The sequence below is a fragment of the Oryx dammah genome, unplaced genomic scaffold (genome assembly GCF_014754425.2).
Source record: "Oryx dammah isolate SB20612 unplaced genomic scaffold, SCBI_Odam_1.1 HiC_scaffold_9, whole genome shotgun sequence".
Lineage (NCBI taxonomy): Eukaryota > Metazoa > Chordata > Mammalia > Artiodactyla > Bovidae > Oryx > Oryx dammah.
In genome coordinates, this window is record NW_024070193.1 from 48,473,973 (window position 1) to 48,498,306 (window position 24,334).

Genomic DNA, 24,334 nt, shown 5'->3' on the forward strand with positions numbered 1-24,334 from the left:
GATTCCAGGGGTTTCGACCTTCTGTTGACCAGTCAACAGAGGGATAAATACATCTCGGAAACCTGGACTCTGTGGTCGGCTGGTCCAACATCCTTCAGACTCTCCCAGACCATTCCAGCAACATCAGTAGGGGGAACTCACAGACCTCCTAAGCTGCCCACTCCATCGCTCAGTTCTTAGAAGTCACTTCCTCCCCATGGGTTTCTGCCAGCCCTGGTTCTGTCCTCTCCACTGCAGGTCTCTCAGTTCTGACAGTGGTTCTACATCCCCTCTCTTCCCTGTTCAAGCTGAAATGCCCAGAGCTGTGCCACACGGGCAGGGGTGTGCCCAGAAGGTGAAGGTTCAGTGATGGCCCCAGCCCAGACCTTTACCACCTGCATTGCCTGTGTCCTCAGGATCCCGAGCTTAGGACATTTCGTCTGCAGGATGGGGCTGAGGGTTACAGAAAGATCTCTCAAATTCTACAGTTCCTGGCCAGGAGATGAGGCTACTGGTGACAGAGCAGAGAGGCAGGAACACCCCACCTCCTAGTCTATGCCTGCTCACAGGGCCAGCGCACCTTATCCCGCCACCAGGTCCAGGCTCTATTTCCCTCCTGCAAAAACAAGGACCCTGGGATGGCACCTTAAGAGTGTCCACGAGGCCTGGTCTGAAGGCAGAAAGGGTCTCAAGCACCTCGGTGTGTGAGCAGGATTCCTGGACCCCACTCCAGAACAGAGCCCACCGGCAGCTCACTTACTGACTCGATAGCCCAGTGCCTCAGCATGAATCTTCTTGGCCATGAACTGTCCCTCGATCAGCGCTCGAATCTCCACATCCCGGGGGAATGCTGAGACCTGTCTCCAGGAGAAAGTGGACAGAGTGAAGAGCTCTCATTGGCCACTCACTCTGTGTGTGTGTGTCGGGGGGGGTGGGCTGTATGTGTGTGTCTGTGGGTGTGTGTGTGTGCTGTGCTTTTAAACAATAGCCCAGATCTGGTGCTCATGACAGGCCTCCACTGGAGCTCACCCACAGTGGTGTTCTTGAACCACTGTCTTTGCCTGTCAAACACACACACACACACGTGCATGCGTGCTTACGGCCTCATTCACCCCAAAGTGGACTTTGGGGAGTCAGAGCATGGGAAAGCTCAGGCTTAGTCTGTATGGGATTAATCTCCAGCTTATGGGATTAGCAGATACAAACTACTGTACATAAAATAGATAAGTAACAAGGATTTACTGTATAGCACAGGGAATCATATTCAATATCACGTAATAACCTATAAAATATATACAGGTCACATATTTTTTCAGAATATAATTTGAAGAAAAACTGAATCGCTGTGCTGCACATCTGAAACTAACTCAATATCACAAATCAACTATACCTCAAATCAAAACTTTTTTCAAGTATTTGTTTTATCACTGGCTGATTAAATGAACAAGGTCCCTAAAGCTAGCATAATTTCATAGGTATTTTTAAATTTTTAATAGTAAAAAATGGAGTCAATGTAGCTCCAACTGACCAATAACATACATACCTCACGGTTTTCTGCACTAAACCTATGGCGTCCGATAATTTCTGGGGTGATTTCCATGACATCAAAATAAAAACCTGAAACAAGACCAGGAAAAGATTAGCTATCAGTGGTCAAACATAAAAATCAGCTTCTCAACAGCTCTGGAAAAAAAGCAGGGTGAAATGACCCTACATCCCTGTTCCCTGGGCCTCCCATTCCCTGGAGGAGACCTGTGAAGATTCTAAGGTCCTTCTCTCCAGCAAGACAGAGGGCAACTGGAAAGGCCTAGGCTAGCTCCTCATGGAGACAGTTCTTCCTACACTCGCCCGGCAGCCCAAGCCAGGGGGCAGCTGGCTGTCCAACTAACCCTAAAATGCCAGCACAGGTTTGACCCAGGGAGGCATGTTCCCTCCCTGCTCAGATGGCCTGCCCCAATGCGGGGCGCTTCTCCTAACAGGACCTCGTGTCTGGGGCAGAAAGCTGCCCGTGGGGATGCACCGGGGCAGAGCAGACACTGCGGCTGCCACCTCTGACGGTGTCACTGGGAGCTGCCACTCCCCGCCTCACTCAGATCAGGGGGGTCCCACACAAGTTTTAGGAGCATAAGTGGAGACAATCAGGGCTCCCCTTGGCTCCTCCCCGGCCCTGCCCCACCCCAGGCAGCTGTTCCCCTCACAGGCGCCCTCAGCAGCCTACCTAGGTTTCCGCCGTTCCCCATCTCCGTGGACTGCAGCGCCTTGGAGAACTCGCTCCAGGAACCGGAAGCAGACTCATCGCGGATCTTCTCTCTCATCAGGGAGCCGTTTTTAAAGCTGCAGAAGTGCACACACAACCCTGAGGGAGGTGCTAGGTGCGTTCGGAGTGGACCCACGGGCTTTGGGAAAGAGTCCCAGATAGAGGGGCTGCAGGTCAGGCTGGACCCCACCCTAGCCAGTGCACAGCAAGGATCTGAGGTTCCACCTCATGCAGCCAGCCCGGTGCACCTCCCCAGGAGTCACGAGAAAATGCACTTGTCCTGGGGGCTCTGTCTACAGGGGAGGTTGCCACGAAAGAGTCCCAGGGAGAGACGGAGCTGTGGTTTCAGCACACTGTACCCTCTGGACAATGGGCAGAACTGGCCAGATTTACTAGACCTATTCTCCAGTGGTTCCTGGAGCTTAAAGGCTAAAAGCCTTCCCTTGATAGCTTCCAGCCGGTCACGAAATGCCTGTTTGGAAGGTGCAGAACAAACCCCTTTCATGAGAACTGTCAGGAGGCAGGATGTCCTTGGTTGAAGGTCCACCATGTGCCAGATACATCGTAACATCACTATGAAGTAAACCTCTTGTTCCTCCCATTTTATGGGCAAAGTGTGGCTAAGATATGCTCTGGGGTCTGCCTCAGGAATTTGTACCTGGGCTTGGGAGAGACTTCAGGTCCTGGGTGCTTCCCCCGACCCCACCCCTGCACCAACTCTGCTCTCAGCAAAACCCAGTGAGTCCCTGGGGTCTCAGGTGCCCCCAGAGCCTGCTCAGTGGAATGCCTCGGAGGCTCCACACGGTGCCAGCCCTGCCCGCACCTCCTCCCCCACACCCAGCCTACCACAGGAGGGCCATGTAGTGCTGGGGGTCAACCGGGTTGCAGAAGACGTGGCCTTCCAGGGCGGGCGTGGGCTCCTGGAGCCAGAGGAACAGCGTGTCGCTGGTGCCCAGGCTGACCTGGAGAGAGACAGGCAGAAGTGAGGTGACTCCGTCTCTGCCAGTCCAGCAGGGCCTCCCCAACCCCCTCCTCGCCTCACTGTCCGGGCTGCAGATCCTTGGGTTAAACGCCATTTCTTCAGTGAAACCTCTGCTGACGTTCCCACACCAAAATTCAAAGTCAGCTCCCCGGATTCGAGTTAGCACGAATTCCCTAGTCTGTTTTTCTAGAACTTACTACAACCACCTCTAAGTCATGGATCGGGTGATGATTGGTTTCCCACTAGAAGCAGAAGGGTCTGGGTTATGTCTTTATTGCCTGGAGGGCTCACAGTCCTCTCGCCCGAGGTCTAACCCTTCTGCCACTGTGCTCACTGTCAAGGCAGGCAGGGGACCTGTCTACTCAACACAGGCAACTAACCTTCTCAGAGAGGAGCTGTGGGCAGGTCCTGGGACCTGGGTCTCCCTCTCCCCTCCCTCAGCTGCCTTTTAACCCTGGATGCCCCACTGATAGGATGCTGCTGACACCCAGTACCCTGGTCCCCTGGGGCAAAAGGAGCTGACCCCGCCTCTGGGAGGGAGATGTGACCTTACCGCAATGTCACCTTCCTCCAGCCTCATGCCTGCCAGCGATGCTGAGAACGGGAGGGGAGCCTGTGGTTAGCTGGAGGTCGCAAGGGAGCCACTTAGCAAATCAGTCACCTCCCTCGGATTGGAGTGAAGCCCCCACCTCCAACCCCAGCCTACAAGCTGAGAGAGAGGCAGGAGCAGGGTGAGACGAGGGCCAAGGACGCCCCAAAGGCCAGGAGGTGAGAGTTAGACCATATAGAAGGCTGAGCATCGAAGAACTGATGCTTTTGCACTGTGGTGTTTAAGAAGACTCTTGAGAGTCCCTTAGAAAGCAAAGAGATCAAACCAGTCAATCCTAAAAGAAATCAACCCTGAATACTCATTAGAAGGGCTGATGCTGAAGCTGAAGCTCCAGTACTCAAGTCATGTGACGCAAAGAACTGGTTCACTGAAAAAGACCCTGATGCTGGGAAAGACTGAAGGCAAAAGGAGAAGAGGGGAACAGAGAATGAGATGGTTGGATGGCATCACAGATTCAATGGACATGAACATGGGTAAACTCCAGGAGACAGGGAAGGGCAGGGAGGCCTGGCGTGCCGCAGTCCATGGGCTCACAAAGAGTCAGACGGGAGGGACTGGAGACAACAACAAAGGCCAGAGGTTTTTTGTGAGCACAGGGGTTTCTGTGCTCCAGGCCTCTGATTTGGGCTCAGGAGCTGCATCTAAAGGGATCCACACGCCCCACCCACTGTTAGGATACACAAGGCCAGGCCTGAGTATGGGGCTGTCCCCGACCTCAGTCGGGAAGGAAAGGGGCAAGATTATGTTGACTGTTCCCTTTGACATGAGGCCCATGGCAGCTTGTTTATCTGCCTTGCTCACTGATACACCAGCGTGTCAGCGCTCTGGACTCAGGAATCCCACCTCTAAGAGCTTATCCTGCAGGGACAAGGGGCAGGACAACGACGGCACTGTCTAAATACTAAAAGCCACTGCTGCCTCGCCTCCCACTTCCATCCGAGGGAGACTGGCGAAGTGAATGCCAGAGCAGCGGGACCCGAGACAACCACGAACGAAGTTCACAAAAACACTGCCTTCCTTGGTTGATTAAAACGTGTTATTTATGGGCACAGAAAAAGAAAGTTAGAAGGACTAGTCCTCAAAATTTTAACTGTGGTTATCTCTGGATTAAGGGATTGTGGATGACTTTTTTTACATTTTTCCCTGTACTTAAAATCGGTTCCTGCAATGAAGAGGTATCCCTTGTATATAAGAAAAAGGTGTAAGATTAACACATTTTTTGAGGTGGCGGGAGACTTAGGGAGGGACTGGCTGAGGGCTACCTGCCTAGTACTTCCAACATTCAACCTGAAAGCAAAGCCCCAAAAGAAGGTTTAAAAAGCTGCTCCTTTGTCATTCCCTCTCAAACATGCCCAGAAGCTCATGTTTCAGTGGTAAAAGAGCAGGCCCATTATTTTCCTTGACATTCTTCTAGTTGATAGAGTAGGCCTAAGAATATACATTTTTCTAAAAAGACTCATGGTTACCAAAAGGGAAAGGGGAGAGGGGATAAATTAGAGGTTGGAATTAACATACACACATTAATATACATAAAATAGACAAGCAACAAGGAAGCACAGGGAACTCTACTTAACACTCAGTAATAACCTATATGGGAAAAGGCTCTGAAAAAGATATATGTCTATGTATAACTACATCACTTTGCTGGACGTCTGAAAATAACACAATGTTGCAAATAAACTATATCCCAATATGAAAATATATATAGATATATTTTCTTCTAATGAGACTTGATGAAGTTATTTTCATTTTGAAAAGAAAAACCTGGCCCGCAAAGTGTAGGGCTGTCCTGAGCTGAGCACCAGCTGCTCTTTTCTGAGGGAGATTGGGCCCCTCAACCTTTACGGTAGATAGGACCTGGGGGCCTGGCATCCCCGGGGGAGTCTGGGCACCAGAACACGCCCGTTGCAGCCCAGAGCTGCCTCTCAAATTAGCGCCAGGAGGACAGGCTTCACACCTCGCTGCTGCAGGAACTGGGTCAATGTCCACCAGCCTCCATCTCACCTCATCTCAGGCCCCTCAGGAACACAAGGGGCCCTTCCCCAAAACCTGCTCTGAGTCTGGGTTTGGGCCTTGACAACAGGGCTCCGTACGAAAGGGCTACGGAATCTGCTCAGGGACAGGGCGGCCCTCGTCTGGCTCCTGGGGGCTCCCTGCAGATGCCAGAGTGGTGGTCACCCTGGAGGGAGGGGACGCAGCCAGGACACTGACGTAACCACACGGTGGCAGGGACGTGCTCACATGCCCCCAGCTCCAAAGCAGGCGGCCCAGAGCAGACCTCGGAGCACCACAAGTGTTATTTATACTGGGGGCAGAAACAGCAGTAATGGCAACTTAAATGTTTTTCTCCTGGTCACAAAAGTACACATCGATCCTGCAAGAAATATGGGATCTAATATCATTATGATGGAGGGCTTCCCAGGGGGCGCTAGCGGTAAAAAACCCACCTGCCAATGCAGGAGACATAAGGCACACGGGCTCAATCCCTGGGTGGGGAAGGTCCCCTGGAGGAGGGCACGGCAGCCCACTCCAGTATTCATGCCTGGAGAATCCCATGGACAGAGGAGCCTGGCGGGCTACAGTCCATAGCGTCACAAAGCGTCAGGCCCGACTGAAGCGACTTAGCATACAACACAGTGTGACAAGTGCATTTTAACAGGACCTTCAGCTCCATTCTTAGGGACGCAGCTCCACTCCTCAACACAAGGGCCTCTTCTTATTTTATTTTTGCCGTCCACATCCTCATCTGCATAACCAGTAGGAGGCAAGTACAGGGAGGCTGTGGGTGTGGAAGCCAGGAGGAAGGCTGAGGCCAGACCCTAGCCTCCACCCGCAAAGCAGCCCAAATCCTTTCATAGGCACCTCTCAGGCTCACTTTCTTAGAGCAGGAATGGCTGCACAGGGTGGCAATATGGCATACAGTTGCCAGATAAAATACAGGGCACTCAGTCACATTTCGATTTCAGAGGAATAATACTTGGGATACACACTGAAAAAGCATGTTATCTGAAGTTCTAACAATGCCTGGGTTACACTCACACTACTACCTCATCATTTGTCCTTCCTCTGAGTTCAAGTTGGCATTGTGTTTGCATTTATTCTATTTTTGTTTACTCGATCCATCAACCCTGATGTGGTGGCTCATTAGGAAAAGGGCTGCCGGGGCGTGGTGAGGGGCAGCAGTCTGCGACCCCGTGGCCTTCCTTGAGAGACCTGTCAGGAAACCCCAGAGAAGAGGAGGAGGAAGAGGAGACAAGAGGCTTCGATGAGGAGTAAGTCGTATCTACATCACCGACTCAATGGCAAGCTCCAGGAGACGGTGAAGGACAGGGAAGCCTGGCATGCTGCAGTCCACGGAATCGCAGAGTCGGACACAACTGAGTGACTGAACAACGGGTCAGAAAAGGGGTGAGAGTCTTAATGCTGGGTACTGGAGGAAGAGGTGGAGGAGCTGAGATGCTTACTTTGGAACAGAAAAGGCAGGTCAGGGAGGGTGGGCTTGACTGTCTTCCTCCACTGATCAGTTCTCACGTCTCTGGGCAGCCCTGGGTGGCTCTTGTGGGTACAGCCAGGGCCAAGGCGGGACAGATACAAGGACTCAGAGATCAGGGCAGCAGGGGGGTAGGAGGCCACAGAGGAAGGGTCTGCCGGACAGGCTTCCCCAGGAGGTTGGTTGGCATTCGCCAGTGTCCAGCAAGGACCAAGGCGGGCTACTAGGGGGGTGAAGTCCCAAGAGGTACTCACCTGGGTTGTCCCCAGTGAAGGCCACCACTTTGCATCCCGGAGGAAACCCATAGCGCTGGACAAAGTAGGAAGAGATGGGTCCCTGAGGAGAGAAAGCAAGTATGTTCCATAGAAGCAAATCCCACATGCTTGACACAGCTGCCCACCCTTCAGGCCACGGGAAAGCAACAGGCTTGGGTGGGGCCGAGATGCTCATCACAGCTGGGACGTCCTGTTTACAGAACACCAGCAGAGCCCAGCACGGGGCTGGGACCATGAACATGAAATTATCCCACTGCCTCAAGGCACGCTTGATTTTGAGAGTCAAGGCAGCTAGAACAAAACCGCCCCCAACGTGGGCTTGCTTTGTAAGCCCCAAATTCTAGATGTTGCATTAAAAATAAATAAATGAGAGGAGAAAATCGTTAAACAAACTCGTGGAAGTAGATAATGCCTTACACACATGCTCTATCAGCCCAGCAATCAGATCATGAGCAATACGACATGCATGCGTGGAGGTCAATGTTCTAAAGAAAATAAACCAAGGAAAAGCGCTGTCGGGGAGGAGCCTCCACCAGGAACCAAAGCTCTCAGGGCCCCTTCAAGACTTCCTGTGGGATCAGAGGACAGGGATACCTTCTAGACAGACCTAGAGTCTTTAGAAAACATAGTTATGAAAAGAAAGCTCCCCAACCCCGCCCTTTGCTTTCCCTGACTTTCTCTTAGTTCCAAAAATTTAAAATAAATGATGAGATTTCCTGGGACTTCCTTAGTGGTCCAGTGGTTAAGACTCTACCCTTCCACTGCAGGGGGCATGAGTTCGCTCTCTGGTCAAGGAACTAAGACCCCACATGACCAGTGGCACAGCCAAAAATTTTTTTAAAAAGGGATTTCCCAGTGTCTGGGAAGACCGTTTTGCTCCATCCCACAAAATTTCAGATTTCCATGAGAATAAAGCCTGGGAGATAAATGTCTTGGCCTGGGTTGCCTCAGAGAACAGAGTCTGAATCAGCGCTTGTGCAGGAGGCTTATTTGGGGAAGTAACCCCAGGAAATGAGGATGGGGGTTGAAAGAATGAAACGGAAGAGGTGAAAGCCCACCCAAGGGTACTCTGGGGAGCCAGTGCTGGCTGTGGGCAGCATTTGAGGCAGGCTGTCCTCTTGGGGGTGGGACAGGGGGCAGCTCTCCACAGCTCCTCACAGGAGAAAGGTGTGTGTGTGGTGGGGCGATTAACCCTGATCCTCCAGGCTGGCAGAGCACAGCTGCAGAGTTCCAGAAGCCCCTAGGGCAGAAGAGGGAAATGAGCTACAGCTCAGGCAGGAAGCTGCCAAGGGACACGGGAGACCACGACTGCTGGCGAAAAAGGTGGGCTGGGAGGTTGCGAGGCGGAGGCTCGCTACATGACATCTCTGAAAATTTTCCTGTAGAAAAGGAGAGGAAGCCATCTGGGCACCACCTTCAGAAAAAGAGATGACAGAAAACATGGATTTTGCTTGTTTCCCCCCATCACGTGGGTACATATGTTTCAAACGAAAACACACTTTTCCAAATCAGTTCTTTTCTGTTCCTCAAGCTGCTCGTGTCTGCACGAGGCCCCTCTGGGAGGCATGTGTTCTTGGCTGCCGTGGACAAAACACTGCTCTCCATTGACTGGAAACTAAGAGCCGTGTGCAATGCCAGTCCCAGAGGCTTGGCTGTCTTCTGTTTACCTTTCCTTTTTTCCTTTCTGCCGTGCATCAGCCTGCCTGGGTTCTGAACTGGCTGCTTCTGTGGGGCAGGACACCCTTAGCTCTGTGCGCTGGCTTCACGGCACCCTCTGGGAGCCTGTGCGTGCTCAGTCACGTCTGATACTTAATGATCCCATGGTCATTCTATCCCAGGCAAGAATACTGGAGTGGGTTGCCATTTCCTCCTCTAGGGGATCATCTTGACCCAGGGATCAAACCCACGTCTCCTGCATTGGCAGGCGGGTTCCTTATCACTGAGCCACCTGGGAATCCCACCCTCGGGATGATGATGACAACCTGGCTTTGACATTCTGCTCGTGGTGGCAAAGGCTGTTTTCAGCTCCTACCATTGATAGAAAAGTGTTTCCATGGCTGGAACTGCCAACAGGAGGCACTCGTGGTAGCCTGGTTCTCCTTATGCCCTGGTCTCCCTCACAGCGAACACTCTGCCCCACCCAGCCCTTCCACTTGTTCTGGTGTGGGGCAGGTGCTTCCCACTAAATGGCCGAGTGCAGGGCACAGCCAAGAACTCAGCTGGCCAACTAGAAGAAACCAAAGCATGGACAGCCAGTGGCTATTCTGAATATGGGTGCCACTCCAATGGTTAAAGTTCTTTCATTGAACTGTTCCCTTTATCAGGTACATGTGCTTAGTTGCTCAATCATGTCCAACTCTTTTGAGACCCCGTGGACTGTAGCCTGCCAGGCTCCTCTGTCCATGGAATTTTCCAGGCAAGAATACTGGAGTGGGTCGCCACGCCCTCCTCCTGGGGATCTTCCCCACCCAGGGACTGAACCCAGCTCTCCCACACTGCAGGCGGATTCTGTATCATCCGAGCCACCAGGGAAGCAGGTAGAGATTCTGCAAATATTTTCTCCCAGTTGGTAGGTTGCCTTTTCACTTTGTTAATGGTTTCCTTTGCTGTGCAGAAGCTTTTTGTTTTGCTGTGGCTGTATTTGTTGGGTTTGCTTTAATTGCCTCTGCTTTTAGGGTTTTTTCTTAATATTTACTTGGCTACGCCAAGTCTTAGTTGCAGCATGCTGGATCTTCAATCTTTGTTTTGGTGGCATGGAAACTCTTAGCTGTGGCAGGTGGGATTTGGTTCCCTGACCAGGTTTGAAGCTGGACCCCCTTCATTGGGAATGTGCCTTCTTAGCCATGGGACCACCATGGAAGGCCCCTGCTTTTAGTTTCAAATGCAAAAAAAATCTCTGCCAAGTATCAAGGAGCTAACCACCTGTTTTCTTCTCGAGTTTTACAGTTTCAAATGTTATATTCAAGCCTTTTATCCATTATGGATTAATTTTTGTATCTGGAGTAAGACAGTGGTCCAGGCTCATTCTTCTGCATGTGGCTGTCCCATGCAAATGTTTTTCATATTAGCCCTGGGACCAAGCACCATCTTAAGTACATTAAATGTATCACCTCATTCATTCTGCACAACAGCCTGACAGATAGAAAGTAGTAGCATTCCTACTGCTCCGGAAACAGTGGAAGTGATGAGGAAACTGAGGCAAAAGGTCACAAAGGTGGTTAGCAGCAGAGCCCAATTCCACCCCAGACAATATGGCTCCAGGGCCCGTGCTCTCCCCAGATCACTGGCACTTCTCTTTATTTTCCCCAGACTGCCTGCCCCAAGCTTCAGTGGTGGTCCCATCCCTTAAATTTCCATCTTGTGCATTTTTTTCTAAGGAGTGCAATCACCCAGAACATATGCCTTCAATCCTCTTCCCATTCTAATTATTTTCCAGGGCGCAATTTTCCAAAGTCCACTCCCTCCCCCCGTCCCCCCCTCCATGAGGCAGGAATCTGCAACTGGGCCTGAGCACCTGAATGTAAGGCAGGGGTCCAGACTGCACTGACTCACGTCAACGACTTATCTTGTACTAGACAAAGTTCCAGGTGTGCGTGCCCTTGTGTAAATGGATGGATGTGCATGTGGTTGGGGGGGCAGGGGGTGTGTGTGTGTGTACTATACCACTTCCCCAGCAGCAAACCAGCTCTCCAGTGAGCCTCGCCACTGGGCAGGGGACCTACCACAACGGAGCAGGATGGCACCGGCTGGCCAAGCTTCTCCTCTAAGCGAGGTGCGCAGGCTCCAAGGCAAGCCTGTGACCAGACTTTGTCCTGAATCTGCAGCAAATTCATTCCAGAACCTAAGGAAGGAAGGATACAAGAAGGAAAGAACAAAACTTTTAAAAACGTGTGCTTTATTCATTTTTCCTCCCCAATTTCTGGGCCATACCTTGTGGCATGTGGGGTCTTAGTTCCTCAGCTAAGGAGCAAACCCACGCTCCCTCTATTGGCAGTGTGGAGTCTTAAGCACTGGACTGCCAGGGAAGTTCCAAGAGAAATCTTTAAAAAAATCTTTTGTAAAAAGGCACAAATCTAGCCAAGAGGGGATCATTCTCAAAGCAAACGTGTACCTGGAGCTCTTCCCTGATGGAATGTATACAACAGATCTGGGTCACTCTGCAGTGGGCCTCTGGTTCTCTAAGACCTGGCCGGGGGAGGCAGCTCCCAGCAGTATCATCTAGGATGGCCCTGAGTGTCTCCTGGGGTTCAAGGCTCTGAGGCAGCCCTGGCACCAATGTGGGATTTCTCAATCGCATCTAACTTTTCGAGGGAAGCTCTCAGATGCCTCCAAACTTCCTCATACTCATCACTAAGATCAGCTATGTGTGCGTGAAAGTCACTCTGTCATGTCTGACTCTTTGTGACCCCAGGGACTGTAGCCTGCCAGGCTCCTCTGTCCATAGATTTCTCCAGGCAAGAATACTGCAGTGGGGAGCCATACCGTCCTCCAGGGGATCTTCCTGACCCAGGGATTAAACCCAGGTCAGTCTCCTGCACTGCAGGCAGATTCTATACCATCTGAGCAAACAGGGAAGCCCCGGTGATGAGCTAAAACTTCCCTAAAATAATCTACTTCTCCTGAGGATGGAGAGTGGGGAGAATCCAGAGCACAGGTGGATGGCCCTCTTCCTGGGGCCCAGGAGGAGGCAGACCAGCAGGCTGGATGCTGCTGGAGCCCTGTCCCCATGTGAGAGGGTTAGACAACTGGTAAATTAGTAGGTGACTTCTAAGGTGACAATGAGGGGAATGGGTGGAGGCCCAGCTGAGGGTGAAGCTCAGTAATGTCCACAGCAGCGATGGAACTTTCTCCGGCAGCGCTCAGCAGCCCGGCTGAGTGTAGAGAACATCGGTGGGAGCAGGCTGCTCCACGTGTACCACTCTGCTGGCCTGAGCTCCAAGGAGCTGCGCTCCTGTGCAGGAGGAAGCTTTTCTTTTCCAGATTGTGAGCAAAGCTTGGGGACCACTCCTTCATCACTTTAGTCTCTCTCCTTGCAAACTAAACTAGAGTCTGGCACACAATGGCACTCACACACTTCAGCTGAACTCCCAGAGACTGGGAGTGTCCCAGGGTCTCCTGAGGTCACTCTCCCAGGCCTGGGCTCTTGCTCTGCCCCCTCCTCCCTCCTTGGTCCCTCCTCCCGCTCTAACCTCAACCCAGAGCTCTTTCAGCAAGCTCCTCCCAGCTCTCCTTCCTCACTGGCATCATCTGCATTTATTTTTGTCAGGGTTTTGATTCCAGAAGCTCATCACTCTCCTGAGTTCTCCAAATGTGAACAAAAACTTCAAAATATAACTCCCGAGGGAGCCAGGCTACAAGACGGTGCCTGTTCATCCCCCAATCCTAGTGTTCACACCACATGTGGTCTCTTCTTCTGGTACCTGGAGGTCCGTGTGCCCAGGGACAGGGGGAGAGTGATCTACGTCACTCCCAAGATTAGCGTGTAAAAGACTCTGCAGCTTCTGCTTGGCTGCTGTCTCTCTTTCCCTTCCCTTGGGGTGAAATCTAGCTCCCATATGGCGGTGTTGGGGGGGTTAGGACAAGGAACTGAGGCCTCCGGCCAACAGCCACATGTGTGGCCTGGAAGAGGATCCTCCAACCCCAGTCAAGCCTTTCAGTTCAGTTCAGTTCAGTCGCTCAGTCGTGTCCAACTCTTTGCGACCCCATGAATTGCAGCACGCCAGGCCTCCCTGTCCATCACCAACTCTCGGAGTTCACTCAGACTCATGTCCATCGAGTCAGTGATGCCATCCAGCCATTTCATCCTCTGCCATCCCCTTTTCCTCCTGCCCCCAATCCCTCCCAGCATCAGGGTCTTTTCCAATGAGTCAACTCTTCACATGAGGTGGCCAAAGTACTGGAGTTTCAGCTTTAGCATCATTCCTTCCAAAGAAATCCCAGGGTTGATCTCCTTCAGAATGGACTGGTTGGATCTCCTTGCAGTCCGAGGGACTCTCAAGAGTCTTCTCCAACACCACAGTTTAAAAGCATCAATTCTTCGGCACTCAGCCTTCTTCACAGTCCAACTCTCACATCCATACATGACTACTGGAGAAACCATAGCCTTGACTAGACGGACCTTAGTTGGCAAAGTAATGTCTCTGCTTAATGCTGGAGGCAAGCTTGACTGCCACTTCCTCAGAGACCCAGAGCCAGAAGCATCCAGTCAAGCCACTCCCTGATTCCTGACTTTCAGAAACTGTGAGATAAAAGGCATTGGTGGCCCTCAGCTGCAAAGCACTGGGGTCATTTGTTACCCACAAAAGATAACTAATACCCTCCCTTCTTGGCAACAGACAGTAGGGATGGAAGACTGGGTAAGGTTCATGCTGCCGCACACCTGCCCAGCGCTGGACTCTGAAGACTTACCATCACTGTAGTCAACAGGGGAGTAAGACCCAAGGAAGAGAGAAGCAGCAAAACTACTGACCAAGGAAATTCTCTGCAAAAGAGAAAGATACCGTGAGATTTATGACTCACTTTCACAAACAACCGACTACTTGGGACACACACACAACAGGACAAGAGTGTTAAGCTGGGGAGGGAAGTAGAAACTTTGAGCAAGATGCCCCAGCAGTGAGAGGACGAGGCATGCCTCAGTCTCACAGAGCATTTGGAGTGGCTGGGACACCAAGCGGTGACCCCTTAGGAAAGCCCCTCGCTCCGCGGTTTCTGACAAGTCATAGAACGGCCAGGTTCAACAATGACAAGGGGGAGAAAGGCGTCCCCTGGTGGTCTAGTGGTAAGGATTCCGGGCTTTCCCTGCTGGGGGCCTGGGTTCAATCCCTGGGCAGGGAACTAAGGATCACACAAGCCTCGCAGTACAGCCAAACAACAATAACAAAACCTAAGAAGAAGCCACCCTGAGGGAAGGCAGTTTTCACTGGAATCCATATGCCGGGGAGTGTGGCGCCCTGATTCCTTCCTCTATTTCCATGGCTTTTATTCACAGAGGAAGTAGATGTATGGCCACAGAATCCAGAACCAACCAAGACAGTTTCAGGGGTTCAGAATGAGTAGAAGTGAAAGCCGTCCCCTTTGGAAGCCAGAGACCCCAAACATGAATGGGAGGAACTGATAGTTGATTTCAAATGTCACCCTGAGGGTCTGTGCTTCCACATGGGAATCACAGGCACTTGGACCAGGGGAGAGATTGCCATCACCTCCTGTTCACAATCAGACTACCTCTGTTCTACACACAGACTCTGGAGAAGTTTTATCATCCCCTCCACTCAAAACCTTCATTAATGGCTAACACTGCAGAATAACCTGGAACCTTGACTCACTAAATAGTAAACTGCATGTTAAGATTAAAAAACCAGTGTGAAAAAAAAAAATAAAATAAAATAAAAAAAATAAAAAACCAGTGTGGTTTAACACAAGCTGATCATTTTCTAATTACACAGAGATGAGTCTCACTAGCCAGGCCATTGAGCTGCTTCTCAGGTGGCATTAAGTTCCAGCTTTTGGCAACTGTGGCTCAAGGAATGGAACCTGGGTTCCAGGGATACAGATTCTGGTTGAAGGGCCACAGCTAGAGACACACTGGTCCAGGTTTACAAATTTCCTAAGAAAACAGAGACTCCACGCCTATCAAGCGCCTGTTAGGCATCCTGTATCAGTGATAGGATACTGAGCCCCAAAGTAAAAGTGTTAGTCACTCAGTCAGGTCCAACCCTATGCAACCCCATGGACTATAGCCCATCAGGCTCCTCTGTCCATGAGATTCTCCAGGCAAGAATACTGGAGTGGGTTGTCATTTCCTTCTCCAGGAGATCTTCCTGATTCAGGGATCGAACCCAGGTCTCCTGCATCGCAGGCAGATTCTTTACTGCCTGACCCACCAGGGAAGCCCAGGAAATTGAGGAGACAAGAGATGAAGGGCACCCAGATCTACCCAGGTGGTCCCCGGAAGACACCAGGGCCCCTGCTCCCAGTCTGACCCTGACCTCTACCCTTCTGATCAGGAGAGTCCCTGACTTTTCTTTCCTATAATTCCGTTCTCTCCCTCTTCTTTGGAAAAAGCCTGACAATGAGAATAAAAGCAAACTGAATACATATCATTTTTAATGTCTGCTCTTCAATGTTTTTAGCCCATGTACATGAGATGTATATTTACGCAAAATTATAGAAAGAATTCAACCCTGACTTGTAATCAAAGAGGAATGTTTAACCAACCTCTGTGTGTGAGTAGGCCTCGGGGTTCTGCTGGTAAATCTTTGCAATCTGGTTTCCTGTAAATCGCTGGAAAAAGAGTGCAAGTGCTTAAAAACCCATATCCTTTGGAGAATGATCAACTCCATAAAGTACTCCCAGAGTTAGCATAGCAGGCTCTGAATAAGAGCTTAAGAAGGTTTCTGAAATCTGGAAATGTTTGATGTCTGTTGAACACCCTTGGTAATAATCTCACTTCTCATGTGGCAGGATGTCTGCTCTGACCGAAGGCACCCATGCAGGGGACTCACGTATTTTCCTAACCCACATCCTTCCTACCTCAGGTGGCCCAAATAGGGTCGGTCTTATCCCCCGAACCCTCTAATCCAGGGAGGGTGGCATGAGCCCGGCTGAGCCAACAGCAGCCACCCCATGGGAGGGGGTGGGACTGTGGCTGAAGCCAACAGGAAAGAGGTACTCATTTTTTTTTTTTTTTAACTTTCCCAGGAGCTACACCAAGTGCCTGTAAGCAATGACTCCTTTCGGCTTCAAAACTACCCAAAATATAAGTGCTCTTTGTATCTCCAAGTTAGAGAGGCTGAGATCGAGGTGCCATTATCAGCGACAGACAAAGCAGAGTTCTGACCTGGGCGCAGCAGCAGCAGGCCTGCCCTCACTGGATGGGCAGTGCAGAGGGCCTAGCTCAGAACCACAGGTCAGAGTGCCCGGGCCTGGCTCCATGGGGCAGCAGCCACACGGCCTCCCAGGAGTCCCATAGGGGCAGGTCACCAGCGTGTCCTCCCAGACCCCCAGGGAGAAGGGACCAGGGCCAGCAATCAGGTCTTCCTCCTAGACCAGCCCCTGTCCCCAGATCACAGCGGGCGCTCCCACCTTGTAAGCGCGGGAGCCGGTGAGGCGGCTGAGAGCCTGGGCCCCGCCCACGGCAGCCTCCAGCTGGCGGCACTGGGCTGCGGTGCTGGAGTCCATCCACACCGGGCAGTCGCTGATGGAGAAACAGGCCTGGAAAGAAGGAGCACAGGCGTGAGCTCTGCCTGTTGACCCTGGGGGCTACCCTGGCACTGGTGGCCACACTGCCCAACACAGCAGGGATGAAGTAGACGTTTCTTCCCTGGATGTGTCCTTGGAAGACCTGTGGATAAGCCATTCATGTCCAAACCTTGGTCTGGCCTGGGTGGGGGTTTTTCCCCAGAAAGCTCTAGGTAGAAGGTTCTGGCGAGCGTACCTGAGCACCGCAGGCAACAGGAGAGATAGAAGTGGGTGGCGGAGGGCCAGAGCTGTAGCCAAGGGCAGGCTGGCCCGGGCATGTGGAGCTTGGGAGAAAAGAAGCCAGAGCCTGCATTACCAGCACTGCTGGGAGGCACTAGGTCCCCTAGTTTTCTGAGCAGGGAGCTTGCCAGAGTCCTGTTGGACTGCAAGGGACCCACGTGATGAGGGCAGTGTGCACCCAAGCCTTTGTCCCGACCACAGGGATATGCATGGCAGACCACGCTCACAGGACTGCTGCTCAGCCATCTTCCCACACCCCTTATGATGCCCAAAAGCCCTAGGCTTCAGGACCTACAGGGCTCGGAGCCCTTCTTCCCTACTACCTCCCGTAGAAGTTTCTCAGCCTCCCACAACCCGGCCACAGTCACCTGTAGCTGCTCATGCAACGGAAGGTCCGGTGACAGGCTTGTCAGCACCTGGCTGGCCCCAGTCTTCCAGTACACGCTTCCATGTTGCTGCCAAGAGAAAACCCAAGCCCGTATCAGCCTCCTGGAGACTGGAAGGATCCCAGACCACACACCAAAGAACTGGACTCTAAGTCCACACTGGTACTTCTAAGTCACAGAGCTCATCACCTTTATGAGACTTGGTTTTCATTTCTATAAGATGAGGAGGAACTCTGCCTCAAAACATGGAGGAACAAACAATTATTGGTCTAGATTTTGGTGCCTTTGTAAAACTGTATTTAAATATATTGCTTAGAATATTATCTGACACTCACTCATTTATTCATTTACCACTATTCAGTCAACAAACACTAACTCATCACCTAGATCATGCCAGGATGGGACAGATGACTGGGGTAGTACTGTCCGTATTCTAAAGGATACTGGAGTTTAGTCAGGGGAAAAGACACAAGTGGACAATTACAAAACTCTACTAAGGGACTTCCCTGGTGGTCCAGTGGTTAAGAATCCACTGTGCAATGCAGGGGACATGGGTTCGATCCCTGGTCAGGGACCTGAGATCCCGCATACCACGAGCAACTAAGCCCACGGGCCACAGCTAGAGAGTTTGCACTGCAACAAAAGATCCCATGTGCTACAACGTGGACGCAGCCAAAAAAACCCTATGAAGTGCAGTGTCAGGGCTGTGGAAATGCCGGGGAGGAGTCTAGCCTGCTGGGGGTATGCGTGCATAGCAGAGAATGCGGTAACTAGGAAAGGGTCCCAGAGTCGGGTGCAGGGGTGCGCCATGAAGAGAGTAACTGCGTTTGAGAGTGGCTGGCACATGCAGGGAAGGATCCTGAGGTTGGGGTGGGGGAAGAAGGGACTGGATGGGGAGGTGGCAGCCTACCCCTTGGTTGGGTTTTATCTCGGGCTGGTGAAAACTCTGGATGGCCAGAGTCGAATGGATGAAAGGGCTTGTGAGAGTCCTGGAGAAGGTAGGCTGGAGGCAGGGAGGTGGAACAGAGGCCCAGAGAAACACCGTGGGTACCAGGCCTGGGGCCACAGAGGTGGTGCTGGAGAAGAGGTGGCAGATTCAAGAGTCAGGGAGAAACGAGCAGGATTAGGGGGCCCCCTGGAATGCGGGCAGGAGGACGGGGGAATCGAGGCTGACACTTGGGTTGTGGCCCCAGGTAGGGAGGGACAACTCCCTGAGAAAGGGCACTGAAGGAGGGCACCTGGGGCAAGATGGAGTGCTCAGTCAGAGAAATGGCAAGCTTGAGGCGCTCCTGGGACACCTGGCCAAGGGGGCAGAGGGGGCGTGTGGGAGGGAGAGGGGGTCCAGGTGCGGGAGGCAGCCAAGACCACCAGGGACTCTGTTTAGTGGAACAAGGACACAATCAATACAGTTCTGTTAGGTCAGGGGAAGAGGCACCTTCAGAAGAGTTGGTGAGAGCTCTCTAATGAGGATGTGAAGACACACTAAACCAGCATGGGGCAGAGTGACTCAGAGGATAACACTGGACTGGAATCCTCACTCCCCCTCCTAGCAGCTAGGTGACCTTCGACAAGTGACATTACCTCTTGGTGCCTCCATTTCCCCATGTAAATGGCAATGATAATAAAAACAGTAGCTAAAACTTGTTTTTTTTTTTTTTGCACTGTCCTATCTATTTAACATTCACATTGACCTCACAGCAGATTAGAGTATGGAGGCACCAGAAAGCTGGACAACGTGCCCCAGGTCACTGCTTGTAAATGGCAGAGCTAGGGATCAAACCTGGAGCCCCCTGTGCTAACCACTGCATGATACCTCCTGGTACGACTGCTATGAAGACTAAGTTAGTGCACGTAAAATGTTCAGCACCGCACCTGGCATACACTAGGCGTTCAATGTTCTTTGTCATTACTACACTACTATAGTTATTAGCATGATTTCTGACTTTATTTTTACTTCCGGAAAAGAGGAAAGCCATTGTGTGCCCTCAAACAGTCATAATAAATTCATGTCAAATGCTTCCTCCATCCCCTTGGAGGACCTGGATCCAGTTCCTCCTCACCCAGCATCCTCTTCTGTACAACATTTAACTATACGGACTGTCTCAGATCCTGTGTTTCATCCTCCAAGGTGAAACAGCTATACAGATTTTCACAGCAATGAAACATGTGCAGTGACTCTCAAGAATGTGCACCGTCCTTTGAGGGGAGCCAATACCTCAGCACCCACACCACCGCCCAAGACAGACACCCCTCATGCTGCGAACAGAGGCTGCAGCAAACAAACCTGGCCCGCCCCAGACAAGGCGAGGACTTGAGAGAAGTCAAAGCCCCAAGCCTTCATCTTCTCCAAGATGATATCCAAAGCCTGAGAAGAAACACAGGACCCACCGTGACTGTCCTGAACCACGGAACCAGGCTAATGCACAAGCCTGGATTTTAAGTGCCTGCCCTGTCAGTGGAGATAAAGAAGGAACTGATGACTCAGGGTTTGGAAGCACTAGAGTACATCAATTAAATGAGTAGGCATCAACCAAATAAAAAGGTGAGCTATGCTAAAAATATTTTAAAGAAATGGAATCAGAAACCAGCAATCCTCAAATTTTGCCTCTCCAACTGGCAACTTCCAAACATTCAGAAGGGCTTCTCGGAGGTGGCTCAGCAGTAAAGAATCCCCCTGTCAATGCAGGAGATGCCGGTTCAGTCCCTTGAGTTGAAAAGATCCCCTGGAGGAGGAAATGGCAGCCCACTCCAGTATTCTTGCCTGGGAAATTCCATGGACAGGGGAGCCTGGTGGGCTACTGTCCACAGAGTCACAAAGAGTCGGACAGAACTGAGCATGCACGCAAGCATTCAGGAAGAGCCGAAACCAGGTGGCTCAAATTTTTGTTTCTTTTATCTGCATTTTCAGTCCACCATATTACTGATATGACTTCATTGCAATGGAGAAGCAAAGAGCAAAGTTGAAGCTCCCATCAGAACAAGGCTCCAGAGACTTTGCTGGTGGTCCAGTGGCTAAGACTCTGAGCTCCCAGTGCAGGGGGCCCTGGGTTCAATCCCGGTCAGGGAACTAGATCCCCCATGCCATGGAGCACAGCTAAGCATCCGAGAACTGAAAAACCTGTGGGCAGGGGACATTCAGTTGCTACCTTTGTCTGACCCCTAGTTCCAGGGTCCCAGGTCCCCTGTTGTCCATGAGAGAGCCCTCGGCTCCTATCACACCTGCCTGTGCTGTCCACACCCCAGTCCTGTGGCCTCACAGGTAACCCAGGTGTGGCAACAGGCATCTTCCTTCCTCACTGGTCCTGAGCAGGCAGGCCTGGCTTGGGATGGATCTAAGCCCGACTGGGCAGGTTACAAGTCACCATGCTGAGGGCCCCTGCCCTGGAGTTGAAGGGCCTGGGGGCTGAGCGCTAAGAGGAGAGTGTAAGGGCCTTGTTTGGATCTCAGGGTACACGGGAGGACACAGGGCCTGAAAGTGGAATGTTTGGGAAAGGTCTGCTCTGTGGCATTTTAAAGATGGCAGGACTTTCCAGCTGCTCTGGTTTCAGTACCTGGAAGCCCCCTCTGTGAGTCTCTTCAGCTCAGAAGTCCTGACACCAGCTAAGACCGAGGCTGGCCCTGGATCGTGCAGATTCCACTTGCCCAGGAGGACCTGGGCTCCACAGGGGCTCTCATGAGCTGCCACCTTCAGGCTTCTGAGCAAATTTCCAAGTCTGCTGGTGAGACGGGCTAGGACAAGAGAGGGACAGGAATCCCTGTCTTACCTGGAGCCACATCAGGACCGGAGAGGTCACTGTCAGGCCATCCTTGTGAACATGAACTCCACCCTGAGTCCTACAAGCAGAGGAGATAATGGGGACAGAGCCTCAGATGGGGGCCTGGCAATGGCAGATCCTGGATCCCTCCCGCAGAAGGAGAAGCACCCTGCCCCCAGCCTCGTGGGGGAACTCTAGATTGAACAGGGAAGATGATGGGCAAGATGGAGAGAGAAGGCACGGAAATTGCCCAGTGTAGCTCAGAGGTGGCAATTCTCCCAAAGCACCAGCAAAAACAAGTCTTCTAAATATAAGGTGTTCACCCTGCAAGGCTGTCACTTGGAGCAGCGGGCATAAAAGGGTTGGGAAAGTTTGAGGTTGGATGAGAAGCCCTTCCAAGTCCACTTCCTAATTTTGGAGTGAGGAGGCCTTTTAAACGATGAGTCAAAATCAAGAAGCAACAGAGAGACTGAGATATTCAATGACATAAAAAACAAAAACTCAAATATGGCGACAATAATCCACGCAGAAGAGAAGAAATAATAAATTTAATAAAAATTAGACCGCCAAGTCGGAGAAGGCAATGGTACCCCACTCCAGTGCTCTTGCCTGGAAAATCCCATGGACAGAGGAGCCTGGTGGGCTGCAGTCCATGGGGTCGCAAAGAGTCAGACACGACTGAGCGACTTCACTTTCATGCATTGGAGAAGGAAATGGCGACCTACTCCAGTGTTCTTGCCTGGAGAATCCCAGGGACGAGGGAGCCTGGTGGGCTGCCATCTATGGGGTCGCACAGAGTCTGACACAACTGAAGCGACTTAGCAGCAGCAGCAGAGCACGAGTCAATGAAAATGAAAAGAGAAAAATCAAAGAAACCAAAAGCTGATCCTATGGAAAGGTCAACTGATAAACCTCTAGTCAAGCTAATCAAAAAAAAAAAAGAGAGAGAAGACGTAAATTACCAACATCAGAAATGAGAGAAGGGTCTTCACTACTGATCTCACAGACATCAGAAGACAATAGAGGAATATTAGGAACAATTCTCTGGCCACAAATCTGATAGGCTAGATGAAATAGATCAATTCCTTGAAAGATACAAACTACCAAAACTCTAAGAGGGGTGGCCTGTAGTAATATAAAAATATGAAAGCAAGATAGCCTTCAACCTCAGCTCAAAGGAAACACATCAGCTGGGGAAGAAACAGATGGCAACAGAAGGTGATGGGAAGTGAGACGGAAAGGCCAGACGGAAGGCTTCAGGGAGGAAGTGCTATCTGAAATAGACACGGAGGGACACTTCCACCAGGACCACTCCAAGCCACCTCAAAATCTACAGATCCACAATTCCAACTGAATTGTGTCCTTCAAAGTTCACCGTGTCCTAAGCCCCAGTACCTTACAATGTGACTGTGTTTGGAGACAGTACCTTTAAAGAGGTAATTAAGTTACGATGAAGTCATCAGGGTGGGCCCTAATCCAGTATGGTTGATGTCCTTATAAAAGATAAGGGCATAAATAACCAGGAGATGCCAGGGGTGCACAGAAGGATGGCCACGTGAGAGGCAGCAAAGAAGGCAGCCATCTGGAAAGCAGTGAACAAGAGCTCAGAGGAAACCAACCCTGCCAGCACTTTGAACTTAGACTCCCAGACTCCAGAAGAGTAAGAACATAAATGTCTATTGCTTGGATTGCCCTAGTGGTCCAGTCATTAAGAATCCAGTGCCAATGCAGGGGACACAGGTTCAACCCTTGGTCCAGGAAGATTCCACACGCCTCGGGGCAACTAAGGCCATGTATCCCAACTACTGAGGCTGGCCTCTAGCGCCTGTGCTCCACGAGAGAAGTCAGCCCAAGGAGAAGCCACGCACTCAAACTAGAGGGCAACCCTCACTCCCCGCAACAAGAGAAAGCCGCCTCGCAGCCACAGAGGCTCAACGCAGCCACAATGTTACTTAATCTTTTAAAAAGTCTGTTGCTTAAACCACCCAGTCTGTGGGATTTTGTTCTGGAAGTCCTACCAAACTTATACAAAAATCTAAAATCATGATCTTTTTCCCAGAAACTAATTCTCTTTCACAGTCTACTATCCACCCTGGAGGCCAGCCAGAAGCCTCACCCTCATATCTCATAATAAATTCTGTACCAAGACCTGCCAATTTTACCACCCAGCTCTTTCTCATCCAATCAATATCATTTCTCATCCGGATAATCTTTGGAAAACCTCTTCAGTGGTTTCCCAACATGTACTTTGGCCACATCCTATCTGCTTTCCCACTGCACCCAGAGAGATCTTTTTAAAAAAACAAAAACAACCATCTCACACTGTCCCCTCCCCCAATCCCTACAGCCCTACAGTGGGCGACCATAGCTTTTAAGATAAAGACAGACTCCATTCCATGGCATATATGGCCCAACCCACCCTCTCTGCTCCCTAGTCACTCAGCCTTCTTCATTTCCATGAATGAGCAGTGCTCCTTGCCACAGGGCCTTTGCATATGCTATTCTTTCTGCCTGGAAAGCTCTCTACCATCTATCACCTGGCTAACCCTTCTCATTCAGATCCTGGCTTAAGCACTACCTCCTTAGAAACATTCTATAACCTACTCTTCCAAATCTAGATCACATTTCTTTACAATAAGTACTTAAAGAAGTGAGATCCTTTCCGTCAGAGGCCTTTTCTGAGTTTATAAAAAAAAAAACATTCTTTTGTGTTTTTTTTTAATCAATCAGTCTTTGCCTGATATCAATCTTCCCCACTAAATGTGAAGAACTGAGAGAGCAAGAACCGTGACTCCTTGCTTCACCATCAAATCCCAGCATGCAGCACAGTGCTTGGTACAAAGTGAGTCTCAACTGATACCTACTACATATATGAAGCCACGTGCAGAATTCAGAAAGAATGCAGAAGAGTGCATTCCAGGCACAAAATAAAGATGTTGAGTGATGTGTCAAGGTTGCCCTTCTTGCAATCTGAGGAAACCAGAATAGTGTGGTTTATAAATATAAAAAGTTGGAATTCCTTGGCAGCCCAGTGGTTAGGACTCCATGCTTGCACGGCAAGGAGCACAGGTTCGATCCCTGGTCAAGGAACAACTATTCCACAAGGAGCATGCAGTGGGG

General features: G+C 50.9%; 1 protein-coding gene across 2 annotated transcripts in view; it reads right to left on the reverse strand.

The window, feature by feature from the left end:
• XYLB (xylulokinase) overlaps positions 1 to 24,334 on the reverse strand; it is a 42,516-nt gene that overhangs the window by 16,711 nt on the left and 1,471 nt on the right. The window contains exons 3-15 of one of the 2 annotated variants that reach the window (XM_040246214.1): positions 21,224 to 21,293; positions 19,744 to 19,824; positions 17,442 to 17,528; positions 16,678 to 16,806; positions 15,811 to 15,876; positions 14,002 to 14,074; positions 11,316 to 11,434; positions 7,573 to 7,654; positions 3,772 to 3,812; positions 3,083 to 3,198; positions 2,198 to 2,313; positions 1,523 to 1,596; positions 740 to 836 (exon numbers count right to left, since the gene is read on the reverse strand). In XM_040246214.1, coding sequence (XP_040102148.1) covers positions 740 to 836; positions 1,523 to 1,596; positions 2,198 to 2,313; positions 3,083 to 3,198; positions 3,772 to 3,812; positions 7,573 to 7,654; positions 11,316 to 11,434; positions 14,002 to 14,074; positions 15,811 to 15,876; positions 16,678 to 16,806; positions 17,442 to 17,528; positions 19,744 to 19,824; positions 21,224 to 21,293 — 1,151 coding nt within the window. The remainder of the gene's footprint in view (positions 1 to 739; positions 837 to 1,522; positions 1,597 to 2,197; positions 2,314 to 3,082; positions 3,199 to 3,771; positions 3,813 to 7,572; positions 7,655 to 11,315; positions 11,435 to 14,001; positions 14,075 to 15,810; positions 15,877 to 16,677; positions 16,807 to 17,441; positions 17,529 to 19,743; positions 19,825 to 21,223; positions 21,294 to 24,334) is intronic. The other variant, XM_040246215.1, reaches the window with a different exon arrangement.